The 24,711-nt window shown below is 37.3% G+C and overlaps 1 protein-coding gene across 5 annotated transcripts; it reads left to right on the top strand.

The window, feature by feature from the left end:
- Positions 1-481: 481 nt before the first annotated feature.
- Positions 482-22,524, top strand: LOC136771750 (uncharacterized). 5 transcript variants are annotated; one of them, XM_066724246.1, is made up of 20 exons: positions 482-508; positions 1,363-1,391; positions 2,074-2,171; positions 2,385-2,502; positions 3,424-3,598; positions 4,459-4,570; positions 5,278-5,384; positions 6,062-6,188; positions 6,692-6,812; positions 7,326-7,411; positions 7,712-7,845; positions 8,404-8,463; positions 11,723-11,786; positions 12,438-12,532; positions 12,963-13,091; positions 14,403-14,517; positions 15,046-15,183; positions 15,435-15,598; positions 15,691-15,773; positions 21,923-22,524. In XM_066724246.1, exons 3-20 carry the CDS (start codon positions 2,087-2,089, stop codon positions 22,149-22,151), a joined length of 2,142 nt encoding a protein of 713 aa, XP_066580343.1. In that variant the 5' UTR covers positions 482-508; positions 1,363-1,391; positions 2,074-2,086; the 3' UTR covers positions 22,152-22,524. The 5 variants fall into 5 exon arrangements, with proteins under 5 accessions (XP_066580343.1, XP_066580341.1, XP_066580342.1 ...); XM_066724244.1 differs by having other exon boundaries at positions 15,432-15,598; XM_066724245.1 differs by lacking the exon at positions 1,363-1,391 and having other exon boundaries at positions 15,432-15,598.
- The last annotated feature ends 2,187 nt before the right edge of the window (positions 22,525-24,711 follow it).

Genomic DNA, 24,711 nt, shown 5'->3' with positions numbered 1-24,711 from the left:
GTTGGCATCTTCTAAGGCTACTATATAAACTTTGCATTAATGAAGCGAGCTTTGAAGAAATATTTACAATTAAGCAAAATGTATAAATTTGTCAAAAACAATAGCCTCATCATACAAAAATATGCTTAGATTAGTATTGCATAGGTAATTTTAAAGTTCTCAGTGAAATTACTGTTATACTCCTGAAGCTGAAAATCAGTGTCATACAAGTAGCCTATTTCTAAACTAACAGAGGTCAGTCTAATCAAAAGTTATTTAATTCTACTCTTAATGATCTTGATTCACTCTTTTAACAATATATGCATTTTATATGTTAAAATGTCAAAATGGGGGGCAAGGTGTGAAGTCCATCTTTTGTACATGTCAATAAATCACAGAAAAAGTGATTCTCTCAAATTCCTGCTGATTGTATTGAGGGGGGTTATTGTGATGTCCCTCTACTAGTAAACACTGATAAGGTAGAAACTGACGAGGGGTTAAAGTTCTCTCTGGACACTCGCACCAGAAGGTAAGCGCTGCAGACTGGTTTTTAACAAGTTTAGTTTTTTAAACATAAGTGCACGGTAATATAGTATTTAAGTGAGGTGATCTAGGCCTATAAAAAGTAATGTTTTTCCTACAAAAAAAATAACAGCATAATTTTGTATAATCTTCCAATGAATTGTAAAAAAATAGAGATTTGAAAGGACAGAATTAGTCCCCCCTGACCAGTGCAGTCATAATAATTAAAACATATATAGGGGTTAAGGAGTTGGTTTCATCATATGTTTTTTTTTTAATTATTTTACAGTTTTATCAGCATTAATTAAATTAATATATCTTTAACCTGAAATAAAATATTTATATGAACATTTTGAATACTAAAAATTAAAAAATTAATCAACTTTCCATGAAAAATCAACCTTAATATCATGTTCATTAACTCTTGAAACGTTGTCTAAGATGTTTGAAACTTGTTGGGTTGGACGGGATGGTTATCGTATTAAGTAATGTATTCAGTGGTTAAACAACATTATTGAGTGTGACGGCTGCTAATTGGTCATATTATGTTGCTGTTGTGTTGTAAAAGTCCACCATCTTGTGAAAAGGGTTATAATGTAAAACGTCCACCCTGGGACTGTCCTGGAGGCAAAGAGTTGTGTATTTAACTATGTATGCGAAGGTTCAATGACATCTTATGTTGGTCTGAACTCTGTAACCAAAATGTGTAGGACTTGCAGGGATCTGAGAGAAAGCATGCTAGCTAGACTTTTCTGTCATTAAAGTATGATATAACAAACTCCCCCAAACACAGAAGTGTTCAGTGGAACACAGAAAAACATTGCCTTAATACAGCCATTGCTTTATTTTTTATTTTTATAGCATCCTCAGCTGCAAGCTACAACCTGTTAGTGAGTACTGCAGTATCATTTTTCCCACCATTCTACCTTTTCTGTTTAATATACAGAGAGTTGAAAGTAAAATGACCTAACCTTTAACTGAACTCTGGGTCCCTTTATGAACTTGCTTGTTCACTGATAACTCACTGAAACTCACTGAAAATTCACAGCAATGGCCTGGTCATTTTATGTTGATTGCTCAATGTCTTTATCTTCATTTGAGGAATTGAAATATCACAGAATGTTTGAATACAGTAAAACGTGTAATGTTAAAACTAATTGATAGCCCATCTAGAATACCATAAAGTTCTGAATATGACATTATACAAAATACATTATTCAACTTTAAAGACAAACAATAATCCCAGAATTGACATATATGGAATAGGTGAAACAAAAATAATGTATTAAGCTTGAAAAATAAAGATTTGGGATATTTAATTGAGGTATCCAGCTCAAGACCCTTTCAAGCCTTACACATAACCTACAACTAGGAACAAAAAGTTATGTACAAGTAGATTCAGGAATACAACTACCCTCCCACTCTATGAACGCAGTTTCACTGAGATACTTTAAGAATCCTTGAAGAGATCTTTGATCGATACAATACAACTGAAATGGAAAAACTGCCTGGATGACAGTCTGTCAATGGTAATTATTCTTATATGCTCATAACATGTTGATTTTTGTGAAGGTTCAAAAGAAGAATGTTGCGGAAGGTGTCTTTAATTCTTCAAAGGCATGCAGCTCCAATCTTCCACAATACATCTCGAAAACAGAGTCATCTTCATGGTAAAGTGCTCCATCTTACTTCAGATTATATCAGCTTGGATTACAGAATAACTAAAATGAATGGGACACACAATAATACTGTGCTTTTTGTATGTAAGTAACACTTTAATTTTGTGAGACACAATGAATGTAACATTCAGGCTTCATATAAATCTACTGAGGGGAGCTTTACTATTTTTATATTAAATATCTTAATATGTGTATTTCTTCCAGCAAACAGTCTATTCAAGGTCCACCCATCTGTGTCAGAAGCGTTGGAAAATCAAAAGCCAGTTGTGGCTTTGGAAAGTACCATCATTACCCATGGCATGCCTTATCCCCACAATCTGAGGTATGTTAGAGTTGCACATAGACAACAACTTGTGTGATCTTAAATCAGCATAAGCAAAGCTCTCTGTAAGCCATACGAAGTGCATTAGTTTCTGAAGCTTGAGGAGAGTTAGATTATTAACTGTAACCAGCTTTCTTGAAACCACTAACTGGAAAGGAAGTTAGCTGAATGCCAAAAATACACAGTACTCTATTAAGGTAAAGGTAATGCAACATTTCCTGTTTTATGCAAGAACATAGTGGACTTCATTCAAATTCTAATGCAAACTAGAAATCCCACAATTGCCTGTTTATTTATTATTTGTGTCAAAATGCAAATGCAGATGCAATAATTCCATTTGCATTTTCATATACTAGTATGCTCATTTGCTGACAATATTAAAGTGTTAATGCAAACGCCAATAGCAATTGCATTTTCAAAGACGTCCCCCGCTTCATGGTGGACTTAATTGAAAAGCTAATGTAGTTGTGAAAAGTGAAAAACAGCACCCCTCTTTGCAATTGCATTTCCTAGAGACCAACAATCAGCGTGGTCAAAATGAAGAAAATGTAAAGGTTTTTTCTAAGTAGTCATCCAGTCAGGGTTTAGAGCTATATGCAAGATCCAACTGTATCGGAAGTAATATGAATAGAAGACCATCATCAGGGGAGTCTAAAGAAATTAATTCAGAAACGGTAAGAAAGTTAATGTTCAGCTTGATTGAGACCCTAAAGACAAACATTTTTGATACATTTCTGATATATCAGTTGTCTGAGCAAATGCTACATGCAAATAGACATACAGATACAAGTCAAACCCACAGACCTTCTCCTACCTCATTTAAAAAGATGTAGGTTGAGTTACTTGGACCAGCCTGAGTATAATATGATTGAGCCTGTGTGAGCTGAAACTAAGGTGGACAGATGGTGACATGTCTTTTAGTACAGCTAAAGAAGTGGAAGCCATAGTGAAGACCAACGGAGCCACGCCAGCCACAGTGGCGGTGCTGGAGGGCAGAGTGCATGTGGGTTTATCAGAGCAAGAGCTCCAGTTTCTGGCCAGCACCAGCACTTCACTCAAAGTGTCCCGCAGAGATCTGCCCTATGTCCTCAGCAAGGTAGGAACACAGCCAGGTTTTCTCTCCAACATGTCTGTGCAGTATTAGTGACAATTAGGTCATTCTTCCAATACATGTACCACTAGTGTTAGACGAGAGTAAAAAAATGTCATTCTCTATATTATTGTTTTGTTGTAATGCCTCATCTAAAGACATCTGTTTGAAAAAAAAGATCATCAGCCAGCTCCATTTTGTGCCTGTGCCTTTTTTATCTTTTGCGGCCATTTTATAAATCTGTAGCACACGAATAAGGCCAATTTTTAGGATATAAACTTGAAACTGATTGAACCAAAAGGATCAGATACTATATGGGATTTTACCTGACAAATTTTATACATCTTCATGACCAGTTATACACTATTTTTAGGGGTGTTGGCACCTGGCATGCTATACGCTGCCATATTCGTCAGATTTCGTCATACTTTGTGTCCAGTATTTCATTCAAATGGTGGCCTTTTTGGAGAGCTTGTTATCACTCCTTGTAATCACTGAAATACATAAAAGGTTTCTAAAAAATCCCATTCAATAATCTGATCTATAAACAACAATGAGAAAATAAGATAGCGATTTCTTTGACTGCAGCTATATTGTACCTTCATATACGCTACATAAAACAAATAAACATGAATAATGTTGTATAGGCACTAATACAAATGAAAAAACAGGTACATAAATATTCATAACAATGTGTGCCGCTGTAGAGTCAAGTGCATTTGCTAATCATATTTTTTACAGAATCATGCACGTGTGTATCGTATTTTGTGCTGATTGTATTACTGCCTGTATGTTTTGAAATGTTGAAAGCAATTTGCAAGTCAGCCTGAATACATAACTATAATAAGTAACTGTGTGTTATTCAGAGTCTCTCTGGAGGCACCACTGTCTCCGCCACCATGATCGCAGCACACAGAGCAGGGATCCCCGTGTTTGTGACTGGAGGGGTCGGGGGGGTCCACCGCGGGGGACAAACTAGTGAGTTCTTACTGTCATCATGTTAATTACCCTGAACAGATTTACTTTTCAATATGCACAACTGTTTAAAACTCATATTCTGCCCCATTCAATCCCTTTACAACAAATATATATTTTTAAATTCCAATCTGATATTATTTGTATATTTATTTCTGTTGATTTAGATTTATTATGCCTTTTCTTATTATTGCTGACATGCCTGACTATTATCAATCAATGGAAAGGAACCTGTGTGCTGAAGATTTATTCTTCCTTCAACCGTTAAGCATTTAATCAATCTAACCATTTAGCTTGATTGCAGGGCCGTTGAGCTGTTAAGGGTATCTACATTAGTGACACTGATGGAGCGAGAACCGATTCCAGGCTGACATACTAAATTAACAATACACGTGAGACATAACTAAGCCTTTTTGTGCCTAGCAATAGAGTGAATGTTTATTTTTCCATATGCCAGTCTAATGTTGAACAATCAGTCTTTGACATTGAGCATTTACTGCGCAGTCTTAACTCTTTGACATTTGTGATCTTGGAGATCAAACAAACGGCCACCATCAAGTACTGGAATTGTAATTTCCAATTAAACGGTGGGTCTAAATATTGATATGATGAGAGTATAGATTTTTTTGTACTATCTAAGATATAGTTACTCTTCTCTTCTATGATTTGCACTCAACGAAATTACTAAAAATAAACACTGACCTTCTCAGCAATGGATGTCAGTGCAGACCTGACTGAGTTAGGCCGCACACCCATCACTGTGGTTTCAGCTGGAGTGAAATCCATCCTGGACATCGGCCGGACTCTGGAATACTTGGTATGGATTATTTGCAGTAAGGGCATGTTTAAAGATGATGGGGCCCTTTTGAAGAGATTAATGAATCATGCACCTCAAATAAATGAAAAAACAATAATATCTAATCCATTTTTGCTTTTGCAGTCTGTGACTGTTAGGAACAATGACTTACAACTCCAGATCTTAGCGCTCCAACTAATGAAAGAAGATATGTATTCATAACACACAATGATCCATATAGCTTGCAGCACAAACAAACAAACAAATAATTGAGCCGTGAATAAGGGACTTTCTAATACAGTTTAAATCTTACATGATGTGCATTTTCTAAATCAGTAATAAAACGTATCATAGCAATTACTTTAGATTTTCTTTGTTCTCTTCCTGGCATATATTCATATTCATATGTTGTTGACTGTTGTGGCTTGAACATTTAGTTTTTCACATTGAATTTGTTTGGGAAAATAATTTACTTAAACATATGGAATCCATAATGTAGTTGGTTGTATGGGTAGTGCCCAGTGTTTTGCGCAAAAGTACAGTCATGTACATCACAAGTAATTTTTCAGCAATAAAGGGGAAATAGATGTCAATACTAAAATGTTCCCATTTTCTTGTTAATTTTTATATCCCACAATGCTTTTATAAAATATTGTGACACAATAATAAATTATTTATCATTGTGTGCTTTCTTTTAGGAGACACAAGGCGTGTGTGTTGCCACATTTGGGAAGACCAAGGATTTCCCAGCATTCTTTTCACCTCATAGTGGATTCACCTCCCCTTACAACGTGGCAAATGCTGAAGAAGCAGCCGAATTAATAAGTGAGATGCAAAATAATGCAGTTGTTGACCATAGTTTGGAGGTTTTGTTGACACTGCTGTATGAACCTTAAATAATACATATCTCCAGAGGCTTAGCATGGCTTTCTTCCAGGGTGACAGAGAAATGAAAATGTCTGAAAATGAACTGATTCCAGTGGTCAACTACAAGATGACAATCGTACTGGGCTATACAAGATTCAGTAGCTGTATATGATAATGATGATTATATGATTATATGATAATGCTAGAATATTTGAATACTATATTGCAGTGTTTTCAGTGAGCACTTAAACAAACAACTATTGGTAATAAACCAAGGCTGTAATTTTTCTCCAAAATATCCAGCAGCTAGACCTCAACATCACCCTGGACTGCACTTTGAATTTGTAATAATGTTTATATAAGTATTGTATTAAAGGCATGCATGGATGACAGTTTATTATACAAATTAGTCCTTTCAGTTTGCAACACTTTATCTATCACTCTGATCTCTCCTGTTACAGTAACGGCTCTATCCCTGGGGCTCGAGAGTGGGCTGCTGATCGCTGTGCCCATCTCGGAGGAGCAGGCAGCCATAGGCCAGCACATCGAAGATGCCATCCAGACTGCCCTGTCAGAGGTCAGGTAAGGAGGACATTTTCCTTACTGTTGCAATCTCAGAGTAGGCAGCCAGTCTGCGCTGCTGACTACAGGATGCTTTGAGCTACATGGAATACAGGTCCATTAATGCTTTGTGCAGTGGAAAAGGAAGAAAAAGGAAATTGCTCTAGTCTTTGGGCCTTATGTCCGTGAGATTAGTAGGACAGTGAGTTGTTAATCAGCATTGAATGCAGGAAAGAAAATGTATGGAAGTGTAGAAAATAACTTGAAAATATGTATATATTTTAAAAAGTTGAGACTCTCTTGAATATGTCTTCTGAAAAAGCAGGAAAACACTTTTTGTTGCTGTTGGTGTTTTCAAGGTAAAATGTGTTTATTTATTTAAAAAATTAACAGAACACAACTGCTGGTTAGTGGGATGAAGTAAATGTATGTGTATGTATCTCTGCCCAACTGAAGGCCAGTTGTATTGTTTCAATCAAGTCGATGACAGGACACAGTTGAATAATGGTTGCTAACAGCATCTGTTTCCTAAAGGGAAAAAGGCATAACAGGAAGAAATGTCACTCCCTTCATTCTACAGAGAATCAATGCCTTGACTCGGGGGAAGTCCCTGGAGGCCAGTATCCTTCTGAGAATAATGTAAATCAGACTGGAGAAGAGAGCTCTGACAATATCTGTACATCTGTATATCCCAGATCACTGTAATCAGTCACTGTTTTTACCCTGTGTTATTCTTAATTTTGTAAGTGTACAATTGTATCAAATATATTGTTACCAATAACAGCTCATGTGCAAACAATATTTTTTGCAGATAACTTTGCAGAGCTCACAAAGGTAAAAATAAAATGTAATACACAGTAATAGTCTACATTACGACATATCACCCTCTTACCAAATTTCCTTAAACTGATGTAACTCAGATATTTCCCTAATTTATAACAATGCTAAAGTTGGCAGCCAGATAGCCTGTGCTTTAACGAAATTGAAACAGGGAAAGAAAACAACCAGTCCATCTCAACCAAAGAGGAGTGATCTTAAATCTCACCCCAGAACAGTGAGTATGGCTGCCTGTGTGATGCACATGAAGAATAGACACAAATGCACCCATGGTTATGGTTTGTATCTATTTTGAAACATTGTATTGTTTTCCTTAGACATCTTAATGGTGTACAAATGTCTTTGATCAAACCTGAATTATAAATCAGTGAATGTTATATCCACTAATTAAATTAATGTAGATTACAGCAGCTACTACGCATGTTTGGTTGTAGACTACAGTATATTGTGTTAAACTAGAGGACAGTCTGAAGTTAGCAGTAGTGATATTTGGTATTTGGTTAAACATTATATACATGTGTATGACTCACGTGAGATGTATTGTGATAAATTCCAATAATAAGAATTTCACTTATAATATGTCTTTGACAACATAAATATAATTACATTTATATTAATAAAATAAGTGAAAGATTATTTAAGGTTGTGAGAGGGAATAATAAACCACACATTTGTGATTGGTAGATGTGTCAGAATTTTGAATCAGTCCTGTGTTATACATTATTTATTTAGTAACCCCTTTGGTGTAAAATAATATTTGTCTTGTGTGTCTTAGATTGTCATCGGTGGAATCAATGTAGACTTCATTGCAAAAGGCAAACAAGAGAGGTTATTGGTAAGTTTGGACAAGACATCCTCTGGCTGTGTGATCATGGATGTATAATGTTAACTGCATCTCCCCTACCCCATCACATAATTATGTACCATGTGAAAATTATACACAGTTGATAGACCAGAATCCAGATAAGACCTAAAAGACCTCCACTAATTAAACGGAGCCCTGCTGTATCCAGTAAATGTCTTACCACAGAAAATATCAATATTATGAAAGGCTCAGTTTCCTGTATTTGTTCAGATAACTATAAACATTTATTTCCCCTCGAAGTTCTCTGAGGGACTGAGATTTTGCATTGTTATATCAGCGAACCACAGACCGCAGGCTGCTCCATGTTTGCTTGTAAAAATACAGATATAGCAAGAAAATGTAGGAATTGAAAAGGCATCTTGAACTATCTAGCGTTTACTTGCAGTTAGAAAAACAGGAGCACATTTTTGCAGAACAAACATTTGAATCTTATTCCCAATGGCTGAAATCTGTCCACCACTAGATGGTGCTCCTGGCAAAAAATGTTGTCCTATGCAATAATGAAAACAACAGCCTGGTACACAGCATATAATCCTTAGGTGCTATTTCGACCAGCATGTTGTTTTTCGTTGGGCATCAGAGTGAAAGGATAATAGAATATTGATTATTACACTCTGATACTAGACCTAAATTAACAGAATTTTAAAGTGTTTAAGATAGAATTAACATTTAAAAAATATCTCTATAATAGACAGATAATACTGGACGTCAATTAGAGTAGCAGGTATGTGATCTTATTTGCTTTGCTTATTTTTATAGATTGTTTCCAAAGGCATCATGTATTGATGCAAATGTATTGTTGTTAATGTATTATGTATATGAAACTGTATCAACCAGGTACTAGCCTATCGAACATGGTTACGAACAATAATAACATTAATTAACTGTGATTAAGAAATGAGACATTCACAGGCCCCATAAGTTGCATTTATCTGTAGTTCAGGATATAGTGATTTTTTGGGCTGTTGAATGAAAAGCCCTGAAAAATAACAACCTTAGAGCCCTTGTTATATAATGAATCTTTAATTAGACATGCACATTGCATAAAAGCCATTTGTTTCATTTGTCAAGCATGTCTACACCCCTCAGAAAGCAAAGAATAAGTAAAAGATGCACGCTGTCAGCAGAGGCAATGCAATTCCACAGTGGGAAAACACAGCGTACCTGTTCAGCCATTCCAAACATAGGACTTGCAAAAAAACAAATTCTGCTTGGAGGAGCACATTTGTTACAAGAAGTTGCGTTAAAACCTGCATAATAGAAAGGGTTAAGAAAGGGACACATAGTTTATATACACTCACCTAAAGGATTATTAGGAACACCTGTTCAATTTCTCATTAATGCAATTATTAATGCATTTAGGGGTGTGGTCCTGGTCAAGACAATCTCCTGAACTCCAAACTGAATGTCTGAATGGGAAAGAAAGGTGATTTAAGCAATTTTGAGCGTGGCATGGTTGTTGGTGCCAGACGGGCCGGTCTGAGTATTTCACAATCTGCTCAGTTACTGGGATTTTCACGCACAATCATTTCTAGGGTTTACAAAGAATGGTGTGAAAAGGGAAAAACATCCAGTATGCGGCAGTCCTGTGGGCGAAAATGCCTTGTTGATGCTAGAGGTCAGAGGAGAATGGGCCCACTGATTCAAGCTGATAGAAGAGCAACTTTGACTGAAATAACCACTCGTTACAACCGAGGTATGCAGCAAAGCATTTGTGAAGCCACAACACGTACAACCTTGAGGCGGATGGGCTACAACAGCAGAAGACCCCACCGGGTACCACTCATCTCCACTACAAATAGGAAAAAGAGGCTACAATTTGCACAAGCTCACCAAAATTGGACAGTTGAAGACTGGAAAAATGTTGCCTGGTCTGATGAGTCTCGATTTCTGTTGAGACATTCAGATGGTAGAGTCAGAATTTGGCGTAAACAGAATGAGAACATGGATCCATCATGCCTTGTTACCACTGTGCAGGCTGGTGGTGGTGGTGTAATGGTGTGGGGGATGTTTTCTTGGCACACTTTAGGCTGCTTAGTGCAAATTGGGCATCGTTTAAATGCCACGGCCTACCTGAGCATTGTTTCTGACCATGTCCATCCCTTTATGACCACCATGTACCCATCCTCTGATGGCTACTTCCAGCAGGATAATGCACCATGTCACAAAGGTCGAATCATTTCAAATTGGTTTCTTGAACATGACAATGAGTTCACTGTACTAAACTGGCCCCCACAGTCACCAGATCTCAACCCAATAGAGCATCTTTGGGATGTGGTGGAACGGGAGCTTCGTGCCCTGGATGTGCATCCCACAAATCTCCATCAACTGCAAGATGCTATCCTATCAATATGGGCCAACATTTCTAAAGAATGCTTTCAGCACCTTGTTGAATCAATGCCACGTAGAATTAAGGCAGTTCTGAAGGCGAAAGGGGGTCAAACACAGTATTAGTATGGTGTTCCTAATAATCCTTTAGGTGAGTGTATGTACATATAGTAAGTATTTCTCCCTTTACATCCACCAGTCCCAGTACACAAACCATTCAAAATTCAAAAGTAGACAGATTTCAAATTGAATCTGCAAGAGAACAGTGAAATATAAAGGTATTTTAAGGTTTGCTCTTTGCTCTATACTATTCTCTTGTTAATACGTAGTAAAACAATATTTCTTTAGAGCCTTAGATTATGCTTTTTGAAATAAAAAATGCATTTTCTTCGTAGCCACCTGATAAGGTTGTTTTGAATTATTATTTACGTTCTAATATCAATATTAAAGGTATATAGTTGATACCTAAAAGGGGAACTATCACAGTCCCTAAAATAATTGGTTTATATTCACTCATATGTTAACAGATGTGTATAAGTATCAGTTTTTTCTGTTCTGTTTTATGATTTTTGTCAATTTCAACATTTAAAACCTGTAAACTGTAAAACATTTTAGATAAGTGCGATAGTTCCCCTTTAATGTTCAATTTTTGCCTGATGAAGCATTGTAAGCACTTCCAAAGCCACGGATTGTCCCAGAATCCCCTGGATCTAGGGGTAAATCTCCAGATCAGCGCTGGTTGCAATCCTGGAGCAAAATCATTTGCAGGAATAATCATGTGTCTTTTGAATAGGGGTTTAGAATGATCCTTTCAATCTTTTCAGATTCATACATTGGCTGTTTGAGTTGTTAAATTTTCTTGTGCTTCTGTTGAAATTCCCCTGTTGTAATTTTCCTGCAGTTTGGGCAAACTAATCCAGGAAGTGTCTATCAATCATTTGGAGGAGTGGGAAGGAATATAGCTGGTAAATTGGAGTACATTTCCTTCAAGCAATGTTGGTTTTTATTAGTAATCCTACATCATGTTACCCATTTTGAACATACCGGCCTTTAGAGCTATAATTAACACAGCTAGACACTACAAAACACAGACGGATAGAATCTGAAAATAAGCACATTATAGCTAGAGATGCCTTTTGTAAAATGTTAACTATAAACATTAACTGGTAACAAAAATAAAATGTATTTCTAAATTTTACTGGTAATTAGTCAACCTGTCTGATCAATATACTAGTCAGTCTGTGCATAATTTGATATCATTGTTTATTGATATTATTATTGATAATAACAATTAAAAAATCGGCACGAGAGAGATCAAAATTAAAATATGTATTGTATGATTAAGTGTAAACCTTTCTATACGTCTCTACAGATAAATTGTTAGGTTAACAGTTTAGACAATCAAGAAATCAAGTCTATTTGCAGATTTAATATACGGGTTAATCTGAACAGAAAACATTAGATAATTGTAGTTGTGAAGAATAATGTCACATTCTGCAGTATATTAAATGCAATACTTTTTACTGCTAATACCAACAAACTTTGTCAGTTCCAGACATAGAGAACATTAATTTCGTGGAGTAATTTTCATATCACAAGTGACATTTGTTTTGCAGACTGTTTGACCCGTCTTGGAGAACATCCTCTCTTCATCTCTGCCATTGGAAATGACACGCATGCAGACTCGGTTCTGAGTTACTGCAGACACATGGTACGTGAAGCTGAGACCTGTCCAAAGCTATGACCCAAAGCCTTCAATTTACACAATCCAGAACCCCGTACACATGTATTTAAAACACACAAGAACAGAACATGTCACTGTCGATGAAAGGACATTGCAAGCTATTCTCAGCCTTCACATCTCTGTGTGTGAAAGACGTATGTATTCTGTTTAAATCCCAAGACCGAACTGATTCAACATATCTCATTCATTCCCACAAATATCTTAATCTTGGATCTATAAGATCGTGGTGTGTGCTTTAATGAGAGGATACATGTACACGTTTGTGTTGCAGGATTCTGTCCAGTTCAGTGCAGCAACCTGAATAGCTTACGTCCTAATTTAAAAGCAGTCCATTTATTGTGTTCGTAATGTGTGGGGGTGTGTGCTATACAATTCGGGGGTGCTTATTTTTTTGTAGAACACAACTGCAGTTGCTAGGATACCGGAGCAAAGAACTGCAACCTACTGTGCTGTAATCACCGAGGAGGGAGAGCTCAGCCTGGGCCTCGGTGACATGGATATTCACCAGCAAGTCACAAAGCAGTATGTGAGTCACACGAACTGCTGTGGCAGACAGTATTTAATTACGCTCAAAAGTCTGCACTTTTAAGTTGCTTAGGAATCTGTTCTTTATGCACATAGCTTTCTATATGTTGAACAGCCGAGGTCTCTGACATAAAGTTTGGCCCCTTTCTTCTCCAGTCTAATAGAAAACAACCTTAGAAAACACTTTAAATTCCAGAACAAACTTTGTCTGTCTGTATGTATGTATTTATATGTATTTATTATTTCTACAGCCATCCTATGTATAAAAAAGAGGCATAGGTGGATTTTATTTTGGGAACAAATTTGATATCAAAGTAATACAGGTGTAGTATTTCAGTAAGATCATTAATAGGGCTTAATATGGATTAGCAACACAAAACCCAGTGAAGAAATACAGCATTTCATCTCTGTTGCCCTTTAGATTAACAGCAATTATTAATTACCGCACGCAATTGAGGCCTCCATGGGTTAATAAATGGTTTACCTTGACACTAGACCAAAATAAAAGATAATAGTAATTAAAAGCTAAGCGAGACAATTCTGGTGCTAAAGCCAACTGTTAACTCTTCCAACTTTCCCAATGTTCAAGTTGTGGGCGCAGATGCCTCTATTTCATGTGCGTATTATGTTTTTCAAATATTTTTCGAGGAATTTATTGATGTTTGGCTAAGGTTTGACAGGCGCGATGACTGAACCCTAGAGTCATGCCAAAATTTGCACTGATGGTTTCTGTAACTGTGAGTAATTATTTACAGAGCCGAGTCAAAAAACAAACTAAAAAGCCTCAGAACTGTCTTTGTTTTTAATCTGTGTTCGCTGGAGCACCATGGGGATGAGAAATCGTGAATGTTTTCCCAGTCGCTTTTGTATTTGGAGCATCCTGAGCATCTGAAGCATTTTTCCTTTTTCAGCTTAAATTTGAAATCACATGTTGCTGCCAGCCAGACCTACATATTTAGATATGTGATCTATAGATAGGTAGATATCTACATATCTCCTGGGCCCAGTGAGCCTCAGGGCTGCAGATTTTTCTTACTAATGGCTAATTATTTTGATGCATGTTTTCATTTTTGGTCAATAAGCAGATTATGCTTATTTCAAAACAAATAGACACAAATACATTTTTCAATTGCCTTCATCTTATAACAAATTAGTTCATACCGTTAAAGAGAGTTTCCAAACTCAGAATTATTTATTTCTCCACTACCATAAAAGGAATGCAGTTCTCCTCTTCATTGTAAACATCAGTGTTCAGATGCTGACAACCATCATTGAAGTTGAAAAGTCACTAAGAGCGGTTTCTTTTTTGAAGGTATCCCAGTTTGAACAGCAGTTGAGCTCAGCGTCTTTGGTGTGTCTAGATGGCAACATCCCAGTTTCCACCATTGACTATGTTTGTTCCATTGCTAGAAAGCATGCAGTGCCAGGTAACTTAAGAGAGCCTATTATTTTGAAAATCTGTGATAAATTAAAATACATAAATCTATGGATTGCTCAGTAAAACATATTAAAATGCAGGTTCTATGCCAAAACAATATATAATTTGCACATGTTCATTTCTGATCCAAATAATATGCTCTCAAAGAGGCATAAAATTAAGCTGCTTTTAAAAGGCATACATTTAAGCTATAATGTTGCTGCAGATTAATGTCTACGTGCTTGAGCCTTTGTTTCACTCCAAATCCATTGGCACACTGTTGAGAGAAATCAACTTTGGCTTTGGCCTAGACCCAATTAAAAACTTTGACCTACCCAAGAATTGCAAATAACAAACTTGTAGCCTTTTTTGTAGCCTTTATTTCTAAGTAGCAAAAAGTGGCCTTCCAGATGATAAAATAAACCACAGTTGTGTTCAATATGGTAATTTTCAGTTTGTGTTCCTAGCCTAGATGTGTAATCCTTTAAAAGAAAGACTTCTAAGGAACTGAATGTTTGTCCCCTCGATATGTTTACAGTATGGTATGAGCCGACAGACCCCGACAAAGCCTGCAATCCATTCCTCTCAGACAGCTGGAAGAGCTTGACTTATATATCCCCAAACCTGGCTGAACTGCTGGCAATGAATAGGACTCTAGGTTTCAACACTCCAGCAGGTACAATACCCTTACAAATTGAGCACACTGTACACGAGTCTACGAACTCAATTGTATGTTTGCCCGTCGACAGAATATATAATGTGAAAGGATTTGTAGCCTCTTTTGTTAGTTTGTTGTGCAAACAGTTTTCTTAAATGGACCAGTGTGATCATACAATATAAATAGGGTTCAGCCCCCTGGGAGCTACTCAGTGATGTTTGAGAACAGGGCCTACAGAAGTATAGCTGTCCTCCTGTCCCTCTTAGAAGAGCCCACACTGCTGGAAGATGTCCTCAACACTGCCATGACGCTCTGCCATCCCCTGCTGGAGCACCTGCTGTGTGTGGTGGTGACCCTCGGCCCACACGGGGTCCTCTTGTTCGGGAAGAGTGAGAGTGGAACCGTGTATCTGCAGTCCAGAAATCATCACTTGGTAGGGAAGATAGATTTACAATATGGAGAAGTTTAATTTAACCCTCGAGCAAATGAATAGCTGTCATTTTTTATTTGTTTGCTTCTCTTTAGGGAGCTCGTCTCTGTGCCATACATTACCCCGCACTCCCTGTTTCCTCAGAGGAGATTGTGAATGTTTCGGGAGCTGGGGACAGGTAGGCTTCTTACTACTTCTCATCACGTGCTTTCCCGTTTTCACCAAGTCATTTATTATTCTACCTAAGATGTCTTAAGGAATTAGTTTTATGAGATACAATGTACCCCCATTCTGTGTTGCCACCACCAAGTTTCACAGAGGGGAAAAATAAAAGTTGCTTCTTCTCATCAGAGAGACTGAAGAAGTCCAATTAAATACAATAATCCTATTTCCGTCAATTAACGTTTCAGACATTTTTTTCTTTTCATAAACGATGCCATCATATGTTTTAAATGTGTGTTTTCATCACGTCATTTTTCAAAGGACAAGTAAAGACGAATTTTCCACGTGCAGCGTTAGTTAAACACTGGGTTCGCCAGCCCCTTTCAGATCATCCTTTACTCATTTTTAAGTGTTGATAAGTGAGTTAATTCTTCCTTGTAATTTGCCCTTTGTTTTGTGTTTGGTTTTTCCTGGCCTTTCATGTCTGTTTACTGCGTGTGTAGTTTCGTTGCCATGGTCTCCAGGCTCATGAAAGCTCGGGCTTGGAGACGTTGGGCACGGGCAACTAGAGCAATGGCCAAAGCGCCAGTTTCCATTGAGTTTCTCACATATTACCTGGACATTAGTTCTATTATCATCCAGGTTCCTAGTGGTCTTACAATGATTAACAGTTATATTACCTCTTACTTTTGCCACCAGCTCACGAAATAGCAGTCATCCATCGATAGGAATATCTGGCGGCTTTGCAAATCATAAGAAGAGCTAAAACATCTTATAACTGCCATTCCTTTAGAAAATGGAACATTGACACTACATTGATTTGAGAAATCGTATATCTTTCAAATATATTCTAGGTTTTTGTGAGCCTTTTGCAATTGAAATGTGTGTAATGTATAAATGGGAAACTGATATTGAAAAGATACAAACCAATATAGCCAATTTATTAAATATACCCAATAATATATTAGACAAACCAAAACACTATACATGGAAAACAATATATGACAATTTCCACATCAATATGGCTGATACACAGACTACTATATGTGATATTATATGAGTTTAAACACACCTTTCTTACCCTTTTTTTTACCAGTAAATTACCCTTATGAATGGAATAGTTGCCATTATTTGAAAATATCTTATTCTGTGATTAATTAAAATTAATGTTTTATTATTATTAAATAAACTCTGTATACTTATCTATCAATTATCTGTACAGAGTTCAATGAACGATCATTTAGACTAATGAGAATCCAAAAACCGTAACCTTGATTGGACTCAGTGTGTACAGTTTTGAGTGCTACTCCATAGAAATAATTGGAGTTGCAACAACTATTGGTAGTTTAGATATGAAAACAATGGCTTTTAATGCAACATATTTCTTAACAAAAATCTGAGGTAGAAATAGATAAATGAAAGATAAAGATGTTGAGTTATTTAAACCTTAAATTGTGTATCTGTAGGAGGTAGCCTGTGTCTGAAACAATGTATATCCCACACAGACACCCGTTGGAAAAAAGGTGGGACATATCATTGCAGCTATCCTAGGTGAATAAACCCTCGGTATTAAGCTATACAACATGCTTTTACTGACATTGAAGTGAAGACAGATTTATATGACAGAAGTGTCATTCAGGGCTTATTAACTGCTTTGTATGTAATAGCAAGATGAAATACTGTCCGTCACCAAGAACCCAAATCATTTAAAAACACCTAATGGTGAAAACGTGAGGCTTAGAAATTGTAAGCTTGGTCAATCTGCCTTAAAAAGATTGATTTGAGCCAGGTGGTGTGATTAGCAGAATTAATATAAATATGTGTTTTAAATATGATAAGAAAGCATTAGCTCTTATCTGTGGACGAGTTGTAACTTTATCAATTAAATCAAGTAAATAATGTTTATTTTGATACTTTAAAAATATGTTATCCTTATTGCTTTTTCAAGCAACAATCCTGAAAATATTGAACGTAGTGATTAAGGCAAAGAATTTAGATTTCAAAATTTGCTTCTTCCAGTTATTTTTCAATCTACATTGCCTATTAAACAAAAGAGCAAAAAAACATACACATACTGAATATGAATAATATATAAATACGAGTATGAATAATTCATACCACATTCATTAAAGCTTCTCACAAACTGTATGGTAAGTTTGAATGGTATCTTTCCTGAATAAATCTATTTTTAAAATGGAATACATTTTTTCTGTACTTGTTTAACTTACACTTCAAATGCACATGTTTAATGTGATAATGCTACACCGAGACTTCCAGCCACCTCAAAACTACTACCTCGAATTTTCCAGGAAGTGAATTGTGCAAGTATTTTGGTGTTTACATCAAATTTGAAATATTTTGAAAGAAGGATTATTTTTAATACTGACAGAAAAGGTTGATGATTAGAGTAAAAGAAGCCATGATAACAGCTATTCACCGATGGTATCTAAACATTAGCTTATTTCCAAATCCATTTGAACTTACTGATGTAAAAATAGTAAAGGTGTCTACCAAAGGTAAAATAATGTTCTCTGAATATATAATAATGGTTGTTTTATAATCACATGCAATAAATAAACTAATAGTTTTAACTAATAAAAAATGATGATCAACAAACTCAAAAACAAACAAATGCCATTCTTATTAAGGAGAAAGACCATTATTGATTAGACAAACAAAGACCTAGACCAAATTAACACTATATACTACCTGTGAATTGAGAATAATTTACTTAAAAATAAATAAATAAATAAAAATCGTATTGCTACTCAAACGATATCAGCTGCGTGTTTGTGTGAAAACGGTTGAGCCGCATACAGAGCAGTCTATTCTTTACCAATAAACTGTCAACATATACAGACTTATCTTAGTAGGACCTGTTTAAATCCTGACAGACTGTTCTGAGCTCTGTCCATTTGTGTAACATAACCGAAAGCAGGGTATTTCACAGATGTGTCGAATCCAAGCCAATGAGAAGCTGTAAAGCCCTCTACTGTCTCTGCGGTTCTCCTGTGATTTATCATACTATCACAGTCCACTTCAAAGCAGCTGGCAATGACATACAATTCTTCTGTTCCCAATTCCACCTTCAAAGAAATCAAAATTATGGTCAAACCACAGCCATGTCTCTCATCTGCACAACACCCTCTCAATCAAGGTGACATGTAATGGTGAGGGGGGTGGTGGTGGGTGGATTATTTGCAGATATTTCCCATCTCAAGTGCTGGAAACAATCTCATAAAGGCATACACCTAGATACAAAATAAAACCATTCATCCCTGGAGACTGGGACATGGGGTAAAGAGGGGGTGTTTTATTCTGAGCTCCTGGAATGATTTCGGTTTGTCACTGAGCGCTGCAACACGTCAGGGATTCAGTCCTACCTGATCAAAGCAGGCCATAGTTTATAAAGCCGAACATGTCCCTGGGGGCTTTTTTCTTTTGGTTGCTTTTTTGTGATCAGTTGAAAGACGGACAACATTCCAGAAGCATTACAATGATGCCTTACTTAAACAAGTCTGCTGATCTTCTGATCTAAAGAAAATAATACAAATTTAGAAATAAAATATTTTGCTGCATTCTAATGTTAATGACTCTTAAATTACATCAGAGAGTTATCGCAACATTTTATTATTATATCTTCAACTATATTTACTGCAGCTGTCTTATGTAGTTTAGTTTAAAAAGAAAATACACCTAAAGTTCTGTACCTAATTGTCTAAGAAAATGTTTAGGAGAGAAAAAAGTGGTAGAAAATCTCAATTTATTTCCTTCTTTCTTTGTTACTTTCATTCTTTCTTTCTTTATTAGCTGACACCCAGACGACTTACAGTTTACATAATTAGCATTACAAAAGCACAATAATAAAAATCAATACAAAATACAATTTAATCAATGAAAAAGTGCAGTAGTACAATCAGTACAAAATACAATAAGCACGCATCCTAATTCAATGAGGTAACAAGTGCAGACATAAGACACTTAAGTCCTAGGTATGTGCTAAAGGGGGGGGCATAGGAGAAGTCGCAGTAAAACAGTAGAAGTTTCAAAAATACGTAAGTAAGCAGGAGGTTAAGGAATCATAGTTATATAAAGTGCATACTAACAAGAGTGCTGAACAGCCCAGGAGAATAAGCTGCTGTATTACAGGTACATTCTGAACAGATGTGTCTTGAGTAATCGCTGGAAGGTGGTCAGGGATTGTGCGGTCCTGACCTCATGGGAAGGTCGTTCCACCACTTAGGGGTGAGGGTTGAACAGGAGCGGCTCTGGAGGAAGGGAAGCAGAGAGGGGGTAGAGTGAGTCTTCTGGTGCAGGAGGATCAGAGCGGTCTGGAGTCTGGAGGGGATGTGTGGAGAGATGAGAGCCTGAAGGTAGCTGTGTGCTGTCTGTTTGGGACAATGGTAGGTTAGAGTCAGAGTCTTGAACTAGATGCCAGCTGAGATCCAGTGAAGGGAGCAGAGTAGTACAGTTAGGCAGATTGAGCTGGGCAGAACACCAGACAAGCAGCCGAGTTCTGGATGAGCTGGAGCGGGTGGGTAGCAGAGGCAGGTAGGCCACTTAGGATGGGAGTTGCAGTAGTCCAGACGGGAGACATCCAGGGTCTGGACGAGTCGATTATTTGATGTGGAAGAATCGGCAGGTGCGTGTCAGTGTGGAGATGTGCTGCGAATAGGACGGAGCGAGCTCAAGGGTGACTACAAGATTCTTAGTCATAACAGAAGCAGAGAGTATGGTGGTTTCCTTTGGAATTGAAATGGAGAAATGAGGAGAAGGGAAAGAAGAGGAGATCAGATTTGGAAGGCTTAAGCTTGAGATGATGCAAGTGCATCCAGGAGGAGATAGCAGAGAGACAGGAAGAGATGCCAGAGGGGATGTGGGGATAGAACTGGTATGTGATGAGAGGGCCCAAAGAAATAAAGAGAGAACAGGAAAGATCCCAAGACAGAGCTTTGGAGCATGCCTGTTAGGAAAGGGTTGCGGTGTGGACAAAGATTTGCACCATGTCACTTGGTGGGTGAAGAGTTTGTGGAAATCAACGATTCAAATAATAATTAATTTAAGTTATAACTCAGTCACAGCCTTAATACCCATATCCATCATATTGGGTTGAGATTGTTTGGACTGATCTAAGGAAGGGTACACATGCTTAACTCTAGCACTCAACACACATGTGCAAAATAGAGCTAAATATATCACATCCGTTCACATGTTTGTGTACTAACCCCCACCCAAACTGGTCACACAAAAATATCTCTGTTTGTCATGCACATTTTCTGTGCTGAAGCATTATGTTGCTACACAATGTACACAGCGAATGACATCAAAAGAGTATTATTTAATGGAAAGCTCCTGGGTGTAATGGTGTGCTTGTAATATAAATAAGTCTCAGTCTATCTGCTATTCAAACAATGACACTTTTCTGCAAAAATGTTATCAGGACAGTGTTTAATAATCATGACCTTTACATCAAAGCTAGTACAGCTCAGGAACTATTATACACTATACTCATATTCCCCAAAGGTTTATCTTTAAAATGTTTATCATTGGCTTTGAGATTGGGTTTCATAACCATGTGAAGCCATCATTATGATTGGCATGACATTTTATGTAAGCTTCAGAACAAAAGTAACAGAGCTTGTGCAATGTAATGTTGCAAATGCAGTCCTTTATAAATAACCAGCTGTAAAAAAATGTGCATGAGGTGTGTGGGGTGTTGAACTTTGCTGGCTCTCCAGTATGCATGTTTTCATATCTTTCTAAGAGCAATAACGTTTATTCTAAACCTTGTTTCTTTTTCTCCGTGGACCTATTTGAAATGTTGTTCCTTAGAAAATAAGAATAAAAATAAACTAAATAAAATAAAAACTTGATTTAATTCAACCCACAAAGTGTTTTATGAGAATATTGAATACATTGTCATTATAATAATGAGTGAAAGCATCATTAAATTAATTATATAATACTGTCATATCACCATGTGTTGGCTTTCCATCAGATTTGCTCCCAGGAAAATGTGATCCAAGGTCACTTCCAGTAAAGAGTATTCATTCATCAAGTTCTTGAATATTTATGTATTTTATTAATGACCCACTCTGTTCTGAATAATGACAGTCTCTGATGCAATATTCGGCCAACTTTCTACCTGTACTCCCCCCCCCGCAGCTTGGCAGCTGGAATCATGGCTGGGATCCTTCAGGAACGAGACACAGACACGTGTGTTAGGATGGGACTCATTGCTGCTCGCCTGTCACTAGGGTCACATGACCCCGTGGCCCCCTCGCTCAGCATGGAAACCATCAATCCAGAGCGAATGCGTTCTCACTGCTGCCCACAAGGCACTGTGCACTGGAGCTGCGAAAGTAACACATCAGAGAACATCCAATTACTGTAATGAATACATCTTTGCCATGATAGAACTCGGCAACATATAAAATGCATAAGAATCCTAATGTCTTTATATTTTAACTAATCTATATAATTGATTTCACTGAAACTCTATGAATGTGCCAAGTAAATGTTTGGTTTATACTAATTGTGAAGTTTTTATGCATATTTCAATGTAAACAAACATTCTGCTTGAAATTATTGGAGCCTATTTGTCTATATATTCTTTATGCCACATATGCTTTTCAGAAAGTGCTGATGATGCACAGACAGGTACTTGCCAACCTGTCTCAATAATACCAGGAGAACTACCTTAAAGGACAACTATGGCAGTTTCCAATGATTATTCTCCCTCATGTAAAGTAAAGATGCAAAGTGTCTCTTATTTTTCTGTTCAATTCTGTCATATCAACTTTTAACACTTAAAAGTGTAACTCTCTCAAAAAAACATGGGGTCTGTCTAAATCCCAACAGAGTGCCGTTTCAGGGGTGACATTTCATTACTTACCCAATAGTGAGACAGAGCCATTAAACAATATGAACATGGGATTGGTCTTCAATTTGGGGAATTACATTCAGTGGTAATAATGTTCTGTTTTTAAAAATCTGCATTTTTTTCTTAATGGTTAAGTATGTTTTTATTTGAAAAAACAAATCAGTCCTCTGTAAAATCCTTAATGATCAATGTTTGTCTATTGAAGATGAGTTAGTGGGCAAATCAAGTATCTTAAACACATGCATGATTAAAATATTCCATGCCAGTTCATGGCTTTGATCAAAGGGTGGGAAAGAAACCTGTTCGGGTGTGCAGAGGACATGTGGGTAAACAAAGAGATCCTAGCGCTAATTAGCAGACATACGTGGGGTGTGGGAAAGCTTTATAAGGGTTTACTTGGGGAGGAAAACCTGAGATCCTTGGATCACAGCATCCTTGGCAGTGCATACCTGTCCCACCTGTGAACACGACCAGGATGTGCAGCACCGCACTGAAGCGCTACGGGCTCCTCCTGCTGCTGTGCGCACACATGCTGAGCTGCGCCGACGCCGGTGTGAAGCCGAGGAGGGGGACACCCGGGAGAGAGCAGCCCGGGCCGGGGCTGCTGAGGCGGGGCAGCAGGCAGGTGACCCGGCCGGACAGCGCCCTGGAGGGACAGGACGAGTCACCGCCGGCGGCCGCCTCGGAGCCCCGGCTGAGCAAAGCCTCCGGCAAACTGAGACACAGAGGCGGGGCGGCAGTCGCCGGGCACGGCATATTTAACTCCGACACTGTGAGTTTGGCTCCTTCTTAAAAGAAGCAATAAAGTCCTTATAATATACACGAATATTTGATTATTTTATAGAATGTACTCTACCTTTCTCATTCCCATTCAGCAGCCTAATATAATTCACCATATATGTTGATGATGATGATGATGATGATGAAGATTATTATTATTATTATTATTATTATTAGTAGTAGTAGTAGTAGTAGTAGTAGTAGTAGTAGTAGTAGTAGTGTTATTATTAGTGGTGGTAGTAGTAGTAGTTTCCCACAGCCTGGACCATTGTTTCTTGCTTAAAATTTTGCAAAAGCTTGAATTACATCTAAACTCTGAAATTCGCTAATATCAAACTACAAATACATGATAACTGTTATATTGATGAATAGAAGAAGTCCCTGCATTATTATTATTAATATTATTATTATTAGTATTATTATTATTATTATTATTATTATTATTATTAATAGTAGTAGTAGTAGTAGTATAGTAATAATACAAATCAAAATAAGCGACCACTGAGTAACTACACTTTGGATGTTTTCTATTAGCACCTGCACGGTCTCGCCCAATGCCTGGATCTGATGCGCAAATTTGTAATCTACAGACAGAGTAACGAGTCTTTCTGCTATTCAGTTTTAGGATTAAACATAAATGAATGCACCTGAGCGGAGATACCCGTAGTATACCTATATGCAATGCATTAATACGTGTCCTGCGCTCTGCCAGTTCGGGTGCAGCGGGATCCAGTCCCGGTCCTGCCGGGCCCCTGCAGAGTGCGCCGGCTGCCTGGGCTTGTACACCTGCAACCTGTCCAAAGGAAAATGTGACTTGAAAGGAGTCTCCAGAAAAACAGGTAAATATTACCCCCAAAAGAGCAACTGATCCAATCAGGGACATTTGACATAAACATTTTGGCTGTTAGGCTATAGGAAGATGCACAAACAGAAATCTCAAATTATACCATTTAAATATTTGTATGACTCATTTCCGTTATCAAATATGCATTCAAATTGAAACATTAAGGTCAACTCCTCTGCGTCGCTGTGCTTCTAAAATAATGTATTCACACACACATGGCCACGGGTGAATTAACCAATGCGTCTTACGTGACTGTGATAGTTACTCATTTAAGCCAACTTGAAAATGAATCATACATCGGAAATGACATTATTTTGAAAGTGCAAATCTTATTTTTAAGAAATTAGTAATCTGAGCTCTGTCATTGGCCAACAGATCAGTGGCACTGCGCTTCAGTTATGGATGGAGTGTACTTATATAGCACTTATGCACTATTATTATTATTAT

Source organism: Amia ocellicauda, chromosome 15 (genome assembly GCF_036373705.1).
Source record: "Amia ocellicauda isolate fAmiCal2 chromosome 15, fAmiCal2.hap1, whole genome shotgun sequence".
NCBI classification, from domain to species: Eukaryota; Metazoa; Chordata; class Actinopteri; order Amiiformes; family Amiidae; genus Amia; species Amia ocellicauda.
Note: the sequence above shows the minus strand (reverse complement) of the source record. Positions and strands in the feature narration are given on the sequence as shown.